The sequence below is a fragment of the Ruditapes philippinarum genome, unplaced genomic scaffold, assembly GCF_026571515.1.
Source record: "Ruditapes philippinarum isolate M1 unplaced genomic scaffold, ASM2657151v2 ctg64_1_1_1_1, whole genome shotgun sequence".
NCBI classification, from domain to species: Eukaryota; Metazoa; Mollusca; class Bivalvia; order Venerida; family Veneridae; genus Ruditapes; species Ruditapes philippinarum.
Window position 1 is genome coordinate 481,446 of NW_026859760.1, and position 13,771 is coordinate 495,216.

Consider the following 13,771-nt stretch of genomic DNA (forward strand, 5'->3'; position numbering starts at 1 on the left):
TTTAGGCTTTTGGACCTCAGTGGAGTTCCTTTAAGTAAAATTTTATGTCTATTACTGTACATACACATTCCTGTTGATATGTCTGTACTAGAGCATCATATTAATGAATTGTCTTTTAGCTTGTTTATTGTGAAATTGTCAGTCTTCCGAGTCAAGTAAATTACTGTTCCAAGTGACATAGTAATAATTGAATTTTCTGAACTACTTATTAGGTATAAGTAAGGTTTCAAAATACAGTTTATCAGTATGACCTGAAGCCTTTGTGTCAAGAATTTGATTGTAAAATATTGTCCTCATTCTAAGATAAGTAGATCATAATGTGCCAATTATTTGCTAAGTACACAATGGAATTATCACAGATTTTTTTTTGTCATTTTGGACTAGTTTGAGGCATATTTCAATAAGTTGTAAACGCAAAAAATATATATTGTGGATTCTCTTAATTTCATGGGCATGAAATCACATGGTTTTGTCAAAAAAGACATTTTCATAGGTTTTTATATTCATATGTTGTCTATGTTATTTGCAAAAAAATAAAATTGCAAAAAAAAAGCAAAATGCAAATTATGTAATGCAAAAATAATCTTACAGCCCACAAAATGCAATTTTGTTGAATCTTAAATTTGTAGATTGACATATTTACAAAAGCAATGAAAATGAGTTCCTCACGAAAAATAATGATTTTGCAGTATTTCTTGTTATATATATATCTGATATATAATAAAAAAATGTAATACCTATTACACCTGTTTGTGCCAATGATAATGATACATTTGAGCCGTGTCATGACAAAACCAACATAGTGGTTTTGCGACCAGCATGGATCCAGACCAGCCTGCGCATCCGCGCAGTCTGATCAGGATCCATGCTGTTCGCTATCAGTTTGTTTACTTGTTATAGGGTCTGTAAGCGAACAGCATGGATCCTGATCAGACTGCGCGGATGCGCAGGCTGGTCTGGATCCATGCTGGTCGCAAAGCCATTATGTTGGTTTTGTCATGACACGGCTCATTTGTAATTTCTATTTTCAGCCAGCAAATATATTACTCGATGAAAATGGTCATGTACGAATATCAGATTTAGGACTTGCCTGTGATTTTTCCAAAAAGAAACCTCATGCCAGTGTGTAAGTAAACTTCTTTATTTCCCCCTTATTAATACCCCTGCTACACAATGTTTGGAACAAGTTGTGTAGGTTGGTAGTCTGATGGTTTGACACTTCGTTGGTCGCAATTTTTCTTGTCAAAAGGGGAATTTAAAAAGTATATAAGGGATTTTATGTGAAAGTTGTGCCATTCTTAAAAGTAGCTGAATCTTGTGTGTCAATTCTGCAGGTTAAAAGCCCTTCAAGAATGTTAAAAAAAAATTTTGTTAGAATGTTGTCCACTTTTCAGCTAGTTTATGGAAAATCTGTGGTACTACTCTGGTGATTTTCATTTACCTGAAATAGTGTTCCAAAGTGTTTCTTCATTCAAAATTTGATATATAGGTACCATGGCTTCAATATTATTTCATCTGAGGGCCATACAGGGTTATATGGCTAAGATGTTGGATGTGCAGTTGTACACAATATAAATGATGTCATTTCAGAGGTACACATGGTTATATGACTAATGTGTATGATGAAGCACCATATTTTTCATTTCAGGGACACATATGGTTATATGGCTAATATATATATATATATATATATGATGTAACAGTAACACCATATATTATTTCATTTCAGGTGCACACACATATATGGTTAATATATATGATGTAACACCATATATAATTTCATTTCAGGGACACACATGGTTATATGGCTAATATGTACAATATAATAACATATATTATTTCATTTCAGGGACACACATGGTTATATGGCAAATACTTATGATGTAACACCATATATTATTTCATTTCAGGGGCGCACACTGTTATATGGCCTATATGTTTGATGTGACACCATATATTATTTCATTTCAGGGGCACACACGGTTATATGGCACCTGAAGTGTTACAGAAGGGAACTGCATATGATTCCAGTGCTGATTGGTTCTCCTTTGGTTGCATGCTTTATAAATTGTTAAAAGGGTAAGTAACAGATGCAGTCTAAATCTTTAAAAAAAAAACAATTTTTAAAGTGGCCTTCAGACATAAAACAGTTGACACAAGTTATTTCAAGTATTTCACATTGCAATATACATGGATTAGTTTATTAACCAGGTTTTCCGAAGGAAAAAACTGGTTATTAGATTGAGGTATGTCGGCGGGCGGGCGGACAGCCGGGCGGGCGTAAACAATTTCTTCTGTGCGCAACTCCTCCTACATTTCTCAACAGTTTTTGACCAAACTTTCACAGAAGCTTTGTCATCAAGTGCCCTGGCGCATATTGTCGGGGTTTTGCGATTAGATAATATTTGACCTAATTATGGCCCTTTGTTTTTTTTCCTTATATAAAATATATAGTGAACAATTTCTTCTGTGCGCAACTCCTCCTACATTTCTCAACGGATTTTGACCAAACTTTCTCAGAAGCTTTGTCATCAAGTGCCCTGACACATATTGCCAGGGTTTTGCAATTGGTATATATTTGACCTAATTATGGCCCTTTGTTTTTTTTCCTTATATAGAATATATAGTGAACAATTTCTTCTGTGCACAACTCCTCCTACATTTCTCAACGGATTTTGACCAAACTTTCTTAGAAGCTTTGTTATCAAGTGCCCTGGCGCATATTGTCGGGGTTTTGTGATTAGATAATATTTGACCTAATTATGGCCCTTTGTTTTTTTTTCCTTATATAAAATATATAGTGAACAATTTCTTCTGTGCGCAACTCCTCCTACATTTCTCAACGGATTTTGACCTAACTTTCTCAGAAGCTTTGTCATCAAGTGCCCTGTCACATATTGCCAGGGTTTTGCAATTGGTATATATTTGACCTAATTATGGCCCTTTGTTTTTTTTCCTTATATAGAATATATAGAGAACAATTTCTTCTGTGCACAACTCCTCCTACATTTCTCAATGGATTTTGACCAAACTTTCTTAGAAGCTTTGTTATCAAGTGCCTGGCACATATTGTCGGGGTTTTGTGATTGGATAATATTTGACCGCATTATGGCCCTTTGTATATTTTTTTCTTATACAGAATATATAGAGAACAATTTCTTCTGTGCTCAACTCCTCCTACATTTATCAACGGATTTTGACCAAACTTTCTTAGAAGCTTTGTTATCAAGTGCCTGGCACATATTGTCGGGGTTTTGTGATTGGATAATATTTGACCGAATTATGGCCCTTTGTATATTTTTTCCTTATACAGAATATATAGTGAACAATTTGTACAGTGCGCAACTTCTCCTACATTTCTCAATGGATTTTGACCAAACTTTCACAGAAGCTTTGTCATCAAGTGCCCTGGCGCTCACTAAATTCCCATGTTTCTACCAAGACATCATTCAAGTATTTTTTTAAAATTGTGAACATACTTTTCTTGATATCGCACAAAACACCACACGCCAATATTGTTGACAAAAGAAAATGACAAGAGACGCAAAAATGCAAAAATTAAGCAAAAATAAAGTACTGTTTACCTTTCTAAAACATTTGGGAAAAAAAGGCGAATAGACAACATAAAATTTCTCAATCATTTTTGTTTGAGGAATATTAAAAAAGCCATAATTCCTCCTAAAAGTTCAATTAAAAACAAATGCCCCTTCATGACAAAGCTTCTGTGAAATATTTTGCTGAAAACCTGGTTGCATCGCATTGCGATGTTCCTTGTAATACTAATTTAATTTAGTTTGAAATACTCTCAAATCTGTTTCTGAAACCAACCAGTACTAAGCAATGAGTGTAATGTTCCTTGCTGACGGAAACAATGGCTTGCCCCTAACTGGGTTTAAACGCACCCAGCCAGCAATCCTTGGGTTACTAGTTTGATGGGTTAACCTACTGGCCATGCCGCCAAAATACATGGATTGATTTTACACTATTTTATCGGGCGTCCGTGGCCGATTGGTTAAGGTCATTGACTTCAAACCACTTGCCCCTCACCGCTGTGGGTTCGAATCCCTACAGGGACTTTGGATTGTTTCATGTGAGGAAGCTATCCAGCTAGCTTACGGAACGTCGGTGGTTCTACTCAGGTGCCGTTCATGCCTGAAATAATGCACGGAGGGGCACCTGAGGTCTTCCTCCACCAGTAAAGCTGGAACGTCGCGATATGACCTATACTGTGTCGATGTGACTTAAAACCCAAAACAAACAAATAAACACTATTTTATAGCAAGATCTACATTCTGTAATTGTCTTTTATTATTTTCAGACATAGTCCATTTCGACAACATAAAACCAAAGATAAACACGAAATTGACAGAATGACCATGACAATGGTAAGTTGAAGAAAGTTAATCAGGTTGTCTATGTTTAAGTCATTGAGAATTTCAGTGAAATGAGTGGTAATGGTCGCTGACTGGGATTCACTTGACCCTTACAACTGTGGGTCCGAATCTTGTTTGTAACTAGATTCTTTCATGTAAGGAAGCTATCCAGGATGGTTGTTCTACTCTGGGTGCCTGGTTGTGCCTGAAATAATGCTCAGTGAGGTATCCTTTGGGCATCTTACAGGCTTCTCAGGTAATCTGAGGTCTTCCACCAGGCATTTATGGCCTTCCTCTAGGCATCTGAGGTCTTCCATCAGGCATTAATGGCCTTCCTCTAGGTATCTGAGGTCTTCCACCAGGCATTAATGGCCTTCCTCTAGGCATCTGAGGTCTTCCATCAGGCATTATGGCCTTCCTCTAGGTATCTGAGGTCTTCCATCAGGCATTAATGGCCTTCCTCACATCTGTGGCCTTCCTCTAGGTATCTGAAGTCTTCCACCAGGCATCTGTGGCCTTCCTCTAGGTATCTGAGGTCTTCCACCAGGCATTAATGGTCTTCCTCTAGGCATCTGAGGTCTTCCACCAGGCATTAATGGCCTTCCTCTAGGCATCTGAGGTCTTCCACCAGGCATTAATGGCCTTCCTCTAGGTGTCTGAGGTCTTCCACCAGGCATTAATGGCCTTCCTCTAGGTATCTGAGGTCTTCCACCAGGCATCTATGGCCTTCCTCTAGGTATCTGAGGTCTTCCATCAGGCATCAGTGGCCTTCCTCTAGGTATCTGAAGTCTTCCACCAGGCATCTATGGCCTTCCTCTAGGTATCTGAGGTCTTCCACCAGGCATCTATGGCCTTCCTCTAGGTATCTGAAGTCTTCCACCAGGCATCTATGACCTTCCTCTAGGTATCTGAAGTCTTCCACCAGGCATCTATGACCTTCCTCTAGGTATCTGAGGTCTTCCACCAGGCATCTATGACATTCCTCTAGGTATCTGAGGTCTTCCACCAGGCATCTATGGCCTTCCTCTAGGTATCTGAGGTCTTCCACCAGGCATCTATGACCTTCCTCTAGGTATCTGAGGTCTTCCACCAGGCATCTATGGCCTTCCTCTAGGTATCTGAAGTCTTCCACCAGGCATCTATGACCTTCCTCTAGGTATCTGAAGTCTTCCACCAGGCATCTATGACCTTCCTCTAAGTATCTGAGGTCTTCCACCAGGCATCTATGACCTTCCTCCAGGTATCTGAGGTCTTCCACCAGGCATCTATGGCCTTCCTCTAGGTATCTGAAGTCTTCCACCAGGCATCTATGACCTTCCTCTAGGTATCTGAGGTCTTCCACCAGGCATCTATGGCCTTCCTCTAGGTATCTGAAGTCTTCCACCAGGCATCTATGACCTTCCTCTAGGTATCTGAGGTCTTCCACCAGGCATCTATGACCTTCCTCTAGGTATCTGAGGTCTTCCATCAGGCATCAGTGGCCTTCCTCTAGGTATCTGAAGTCTTCCACCAGGCATCAATGGCCTTCCTCTAGGTATCTGAAGTCTTCCACCAGGCATCAATGGCCTTCCTCTAGGCATCTGAAGTCTTCCACCAGGCATCAATGGCCTTCCTCTAGGTATCTAAAGTCTTCCACCAGGCATCAATGGCCTTCCTCTAGGTATCTGAAGTCTTCCACCAGGCATTTATGGCCTTCCTTTAGGTATCTTAGGTCTTCCACCAGGCATCTGTGGCCTTCCTCTAGGTATCTGAAGTCTTCCACCAGGCATTTATTGCCTTTTTCTAGGTATCTGAACTCTTCCACCAAGCATCTATGGCCTTCCTCTAGGTATCTGAACTCTTCCACCAGGCATCTATGGCCTTCCTCTAGGTATCTGAACTCTTCAACCAGGCATTTATGGCCTCCCTCTAGGCATTTGAGGTCTTCATCCAGCAGGAAAGTTTTATGAGCTCCACAATGTCAGTTTCACTTCAAACCCAGCCAAAAAAATAACGGAAAAAAATCCTTGAACTGTCAAGCCTATTGTCGCTTTAGTGCAATAACTAGTTAACTCTTATTAGAGGACTTAACCTGTTAATGCACTAAGGTGACACTATGTTCTATGAGATCAGCAGAGATATATTTGGATACAGATAATTATGCAAAGCATTTGTTTACCCATTAGAATATGGTATTAGACTACACAGCTTTATTTATTCATCCTCCATCACAGTTTTGTTGTGTTTGTTATGATTTGATGATAAGAAGCCGGTAATTACTGACAGAAAAAACTGGTTAGGACTGATATAGATTCTTGGAAATCATTAGCTGATTGAAATGTTGTTGAACTGTGTCTGTCTAAACCTAGCAAAAACAAACACAAGTGAACCCGTGGCATTTTTTTATGAAGTGCATTAATGCTATTCTTGCATGAGTAAATGTTACTGATTCACATTTGAAGGGTAATTAAGCTGTCTGTATTCGGTAGCTTATTTATGTGTATCTTCGATTTGATAGAAATAGACTAAAGTACCTAAGTTATGTAAATGTTGTTGTTTATAAAATGGGTTGTTCATAATTTTCTGATAGAGTGGGTTGTTTTTAAATTTTCAATAAATTGGGTTGTTCATGAAATTTCAATAAAATGTGTGTGTTTTTATATAAGATTCCAATAAACTGTGATGGGTAGTATATGAAAATTTAAAAATGAGAAAACATGCTTTAAAAAGGTGCTTGAATTTTAGCATTGAATGTTTGTATAAAGCCTGTATAATGAATACCTCCCCTTTCAGTGTTTATGAACCCTGTATAATAAAAGTATCTCCCTTTCAGTGTTTTTAAACCCTGTATAATGATTATCTCCCCTTTCAGTGTTTATAAACCCTGTATAATGATTACCTCCCCTTTCAGTGTTTATGAACCTTGTATAATGATTATCTCCCTTACAGTGTTTATAAACCCAGTATAATGATAACCTCCCTTACAGTGTATAAACCCTGTATAATTATTACCTCCCCTTTCAGTGTTTATGAACCCTGTATAATGATTACCTTCCCTTTCATTGTTTATAAACTCTGTAAAATGTTTACATCCCCTTTCAGTGTTTATAAACCCTATTTAATGATAACCTCCCCTTTCAGTGTTTATTAACCCTGTAAAATGATTACCTCCCTTTTCAGTGTTTATGAACCCTGTAAAATGATTACCTCCCTTTTCAGTGTTTATGAACCCTGTATAATGATTACCTCCCCTTTCATTGTTTATAAATACTATAAAATGCTTACCACCCCTTTCAGTGTTTATAAACCCTGTATACTGATTACCTCTTCTTTCAGTGTTTATAAACCCTGTATACTGATTATCTCTTCTTTCAGTGTTTATGAAACCTGTATAATGATTCCCTCCCCTTTCAGTGTTTATAAACCCTGTATACTGATTATCTCTTCTTTCAGTGTTTATGAAACCTGTATAATGATTACCTCCCCTTTCAGTGTTAGAGCACTGTGTGATGTCTCTAGTTGTTATTACTAGTGATGTTTCAAATATCTTTTATTTTTTTGTTTACTGACACAGAATGTTGATCTCCCAGACTCGATGTCACCCGAGATGAAATCTTTGTTGGAGGGATTGCTGCGTCGCGACGTAGAGGAGAGACTAGGGTGTCAAGGAAGAGGGTGAAGTCATGTTTTGTTTTTCCCAATCGACTAAAACGCATTCTTATTTGGAAAATTGCTCCTTAAAGACCCATTATGCCTCAGAAATGCTATTATTTTCATTTCTCAAAAACTTATTATTTTTGGTTTCTTTTTACTTAAAAGTTTGAGTTTTTTTATCTGCAAAAACTAAACAAGTCCCCAAATATCTTCATAAAAAGATAGGAAGTTAATCTGTGTCAAAAATGATTTAATTGTCCTTTGCCAGGGCACTGTTACAATGTCTTTATTTTCCAATTTGTTTTGGAATAAGTCGTCAGTCACTTGTGTCGAAATTGGTAATTACTGGCTAGTTATCCGTAAAAATAATAACAATTTCCTGTATGTTACTATGGTAACCTTGTGTTGGTTCTGATTTGATCTGAAATTTCGTTTCATGTCTTTAGAGCACAAGAAGTGAAGGAACATCCATTTTTCAAGTCCATAGACTGGAATCAGGTGTACCTGCAGAAATACCCACCACCGTTAATACCGCCACGAGGTGAGGTGAACGCAGCAGACGCGTTTGATATCGGCTCATTTGATGAGGAGGATACCAAAGGAATTAAAGTGAGTAGTTTTTACCACAAATAAAAATGAGTAATTTTACTACATATCAAAGTGAGTAGCTTTTACCCATACATGTGAACTCTCCCACTTTTAGCGGGAGACTCCCACTTTCTGCAGCCATATTTTCACAGATTTTTCTTACAATAAGGGGTATTTTCACAAATTAAAGAATTCTCCCTCTTTTTGATGTCAATACTTCCTTCTTTGTTTATTGTAAATTCTAAAATCTCCCTCTTTTTGAAGAGAAATCTCCCACTTGATCATTGAAAAAAGTTCACATGTATGTTTACCTTAAATCAAAGTGAATAATTTTACCACAAATCAAAGTGAGTAGTTTTTACCACTGATCAAAGCGAGTAAATTTTAGCAAAAATATATTTGTGTATATGACAGAAAGAAAATTTTACAACAGGACTTAAGAACTCTTATATTGTATTAAAGAGTTTCAAATTCTTGCATACTTTTTCATTGTTAAGAATTCCAGATAAAAAGAGTCTGAGAAAGAAGAATTATGTCATTCAAACCAGTGTGTACTTCAGCAAAAGAAAATTATTGAAAGACACAATTTCAGACGCTTAATTTTCCAGTTTGATCAAGTTTTATTTTCTTTTAATTTTGTAACATGATCCTCATTAAAATATGGATTTCTGTTTGAAATTCTATAACTCTGAAATTTCAGTATCATTGTGGTATTTTATGTAGTACAGTCAAAACCCGTGTTAAAGGCCACCTTTGAATTAAGATAACCCTATAAATAATGCCCACTCTTTGACAACCTGTCATTGATTAAATTGAACAGAGTAACCTCCAAATAAAGACCACTTGTATATAAAGACCATGTTTGGTGTTTTATTTGGAAGGCCCTTGTTCACAGGTTTTACTGTAATGGGAAGTTTGTTGTAATTTGATGTTAAATCAAAGAAACAAGAGATGATGGTTTAATAATTTTAGTTATGTCATGTTCAAAATCAGACACAGATCATTTTTAAACAAATCTTGAAATTGCTGAGTTTGTTAGAATTCCATAAAATGCTCTTTTTTGGGAGAATTTGTTGATTTTCTGTAAAGTATGTTTAAAAATTTGTAGTATTTTACACATTTTGTCTGTTGGTAAGAATTTCAAAGTTGTTGCTGTGTTGTTGAAGGTGTGTTGATCTCCTACAATTAGAATACCCTTTCTTACAAAGGATTAATCATTACCCCACAAATATGGTTAACCATGGTCTTATCAATTCTTTTGTTGGACCATTGTTCACATCTACAAAGGTTGTTCATGTATGACCATGGTAAAGGATAATTCTATAGGAAGCCGGATAGGTGAATTGACTGCTAATATACATGTCTGTTCAAATCATCATAAAAACCAAAAAAAAAAAACAATCAAACAATTATTTCATTCTAAAATATTATGGTAATTATATATTAGCTGTATAGAGAGCATCATACAAATTATGTTCGTCTGTTCACAATTTCTTTTAATTAACATTTTTGAAACTATTTTTCTGGAAAATCTGAAAATGTCAAATTTGAACCTTGACAAATTATAAGAACACTGGTCCATGCAACTAGTGTTATTTAATCAATTAAGAAAAAGGACTTGTACATTCTGTTTATTGTCTGTCATTTCAGTTAACTGAGGCTGATCAAGAACTATACAAAAATTTCCCAATGGTTGTTTCGGAGCGATGGCAACAGGAAGTGGCGGAGACCGTGTTTGAGGCAATCAACACTGAAACAGATAAAATAGAACAGAAAAAGAAGCAGAAACCCAGGATTGATGAATTAGAAGATGGTATGATACATATTGAATGAGTATGGTTCAATAGGGAATTTATTGAATGAGTTGAATAATGTTATATCGTACGAGCATCTTGCGAGCATAATGTTATTTTTATTCAACGAGTTCAATAAATTTAGTAATGAAGCTACATGAATGTTATATTCTTTGTATCACATATCCAAAATAAGAATTGTTATGCCCCCATTTCGAAGAAAAGGGGGTATATTGCTTTGCACTTGTCGGTCCGTCGGTCTGTCGGTCCGTCGGTCCGTAGACCAAATGGTTTCCGAGTGATAACTAAAGAACCCTTAGGCCTAGGAACTTTAAACTTGGTATGGTGATTGGTCATGACCAGTAGTATGGTGATTGGTCATGACCAGTAGATGACCCCTATTGATTTTGGGGTCAAGGGGTCAAAGGTCAAGGTCACATTGACCTTGTAAGCAAAAACGGTTTCCGATCAATAACTAAAGAACCTTTAGGCCTAGGAACTTCAAACTTGGTATGGTGATTGGTAATGATCAGTAGATGACCCCTATTGATTTTGGGGTCAAGGGGTCAAAGGTCAAGGTCACATTGACCTTGTAAGCAAAAACGGTTTCCGAACAATAACTAGAAAACTTTGAGGCCTAGGAACTTCAAACTTGGTATGGTGATTGGTTATGATCAGTAGATGACCCCTATTGATTTTGGGGTCAAGGGGTCAAAGGTCAAGGTCACATTGACTTTTTGGGTAAAAACGGTTTCTGGTCAATTACAAAAGAACCCTTAGGCCTAGGAACTTCAAACTTGGTATGGTGATTGGTCATGATCAGTAGATGACCCCTATTGATTTTAGGGTTAAGGGGTCAAAGGTCAAGGTCACATTGACCTTGTAGGTAAAAACGGTTTCCGATCAATAACTAAAGAACTTTAAGGCCTAGGAACTTCAAACTTGGTATGGTGATTGGTCATGATCAGTAGATGACCCCTATTGATTTTGGGGTCAAAGGTCAAGGTCACATTGACCTCTTAGGTAAAAATGGTTTCTGATCAATAACAAAAGAACCCTTAGGCCTAGGAACTTCAAACTTGGTATGGTGATTGGTCATGACGAGCAGATGACCTATTGATTTTGGGGTCAAGGGGTCAAAGGTCAAGGTCACATTGACCTTGTAGGTAAAAACGGTTTTAGATCAATTAACTAAAATCGCTTAGGCCTAGGAACTTCAAAATTTGTATGATGATTGGTCGTGACCAGCAGATGACCCCTATTGAGTTTTGGGTTAAGGGGTCAAAGGTCAAGGTCACATTGACCTTGTAAGTAAAAACGGTTTCTGATCAATAACTTAAGAACGCTTAGGCCTAGGAACTTCAAACTTGGTATGGTGATTGGTCATGACCAGCAGATTACCCCTATTGAGTTTTGGGATCAAGGGGTCAAAGGTCAAGGTCACATTGACATTGTAAGTAAAAACGGTTTCTGATCAATAACTAAAGAACGCTTCGGCCTAGGAACTTCAAACTTGGTATGGTGATTGGTCATGACCAGCAGATGACCTATTGATTTTGGGGTCAAGGGGTCAAAGGTCAAGGTCACATTGACCTTGTAGGTAAAAACGGTTTCCGATCAATTAACTAAAAACGCTTAGGCCTAGGAACTTCAAACTTTGTATGATGATTGGTCATGACCAGCAGATGACCCCTATTGAGTTTTGGGTCAAGGAGTCAAAGGTTAAGGTCATGACCAGTAGATACTTGATAACCCTTATTAATTGTTTGATCACTGGGTCAGATGTCATGCATAATAACCTTATCACATGACTTATTGGCTGCTGATAGGGGGCATACATGTTTTACAAACATATCTTGTTTACAGTAAGTAAAGGAAACTTTTTTTCATTGACCGGGTTGTAATGTAATGCAAACATTTAGCATATCTTTAGACTATGTTTGTGTAATACAAATGACGTCATGTATATATGCATGGTCAAACCTTAAAATTTTTACCTAGTCGCTAAGCAGCATGGTAAGTGTTTAAAATATTAAATTTGATTAATTGATTGACTTTAAATTGCCTTTAAATTGAATTTGAATTGCCTGGGTTGACTTTGAATCACAAGCTCCTGGTGAGGAAGAAACTCTTCCAAGATTATGAAAGGTCAGTGGTGGTTCTATTAAGGTGCCAACATGTGCCTGATACAATGAATGCATGGGCACTGAATGACCTCCTCCAGTAGTAAAGTTTAAACATTGCAATATGACAGTGACAGATATAGAGGGTCTATGCGACATTATTTTCTAAAGTAAACATTTAAAGCTTACTTATAAGGCAAGACATCTGTAAAGCCCCATTTAAAGACAAACAATTCCATTCTGAAGAAAAAAAAAAAGAAAAAAGAAAATTTTTAGATATGTTTATTTGTATTCCATTTATTATATTTGTAGGCCCTACTGACTGTATAGTAGAGGGTGAAGTGTTGAAACTTGGCGGACCATTTTTACAGACATGGCAGAAGAAACATCTAAAATTATACCCGAACAGACTTGAGTTTTATCATAAAAACCGTGATGGGCAGGTCGTGAGAGGGAAAGGCGTGGAGGTTGTGCACTTGTTTATCACCTGAACATGCCTTCAGAGTCCTTTTAGTAGTGATAATTATCAAAATAATTTGGTCCTCTGTTGAATTCTTTTATGTGAGGAAGTCATCCAGCTAGTTTACTGTGACAGTGGTTCTACTTTGGTACACAGAGGGGCACCTTAAATGTCTTCCTCCACCAATAAAGCTGGAAAGTCCTGATATGATCATTACAGTGTTCTTGTGACTTTAAACCCGTTAAACAAGATAACAGTAAATCATTCTTTTCTTACCCAATTAAACATGCCAAGTAGATTGTGAATAAATGTTATATTAGTAGTTTAAAGATTATACAGCCATATATAAACGTTTGTTTGGAAATAGCGGCTTGGGTTATATTGAAAATGACTGTTTATATATGGTCATATAACCTGTCAGAAATCTTTATAACAAATTTATAATACAGCAAGCATCTTTTTTTTTAAAAAGATAAAGGTGGGATTTCTTAATAAATTTACAGCAGCAGTGTATATAAAACTATATCAACATCATGATTATCCATTGAAATGTGACATTACAAAAGTGCAAGAATTTTAGAATGATGGTATACTGAAAATAAGATAACATTTATTATTATTCACGATTTCTTTATTTTTCAGCTGGTATCCATGCTTGATATAAAGGAAATTTACCCAGAATTCCAGAAAATCAACAAGACGGACAACTGTATTGTTCTCGTCTTAAAAAATGAACAGAAACTTGCTATTACCTCACCGGTATGAATTTATTATTCAAATTTTATATCATTGCCACACCCA

The 13,771-nt window shown here is 36.8% G+C and overlaps 1 protein-coding gene across 3 annotated transcripts in view; it reads left to right on the forward strand.

Moving 5' to 3' along the window:
* The window catches only part of LOC132757839 (beta-adrenergic receptor kinase 2-like), a 103,253-nt gene that overhangs the window by 77,814 nt on the left and 11,668 nt on the right, over positions 1 to 13,771 (forward strand). For 2 of the 3 annotated variants that reach the window (XM_060749283.1, XM_060749282.1), the window contains exons 11-18: positions 1,032 to 1,126; positions 1,972 to 2,079; positions 4,319 to 4,383; positions 7,919 to 8,027; positions 8,453 to 8,615; positions 10,245 to 10,407; positions 12,823 to 12,977; positions 13,613 to 13,729. In XM_060749283.1, coding sequence (XP_060605266.1) covers positions 1,032 to 1,126; positions 1,972 to 2,079; positions 4,319 to 4,383; positions 7,919 to 8,027; positions 8,453 to 8,615; positions 10,245 to 10,407; positions 12,823 to 12,977; positions 13,613 to 13,729 — 975 coding nt within the window. Of the gene's footprint in view, positions 1 to 1,031; positions 1,127 to 1,971; positions 2,080 to 4,318; positions 4,386 to 7,918; positions 8,028 to 8,452; positions 8,616 to 10,244; positions 10,408 to 12,822; positions 12,978 to 13,612; positions 13,730 to 13,771 lie in introns of all 3 variants that reach the window. The other variant, XM_060749284.1, reaches the window with a different exon arrangement.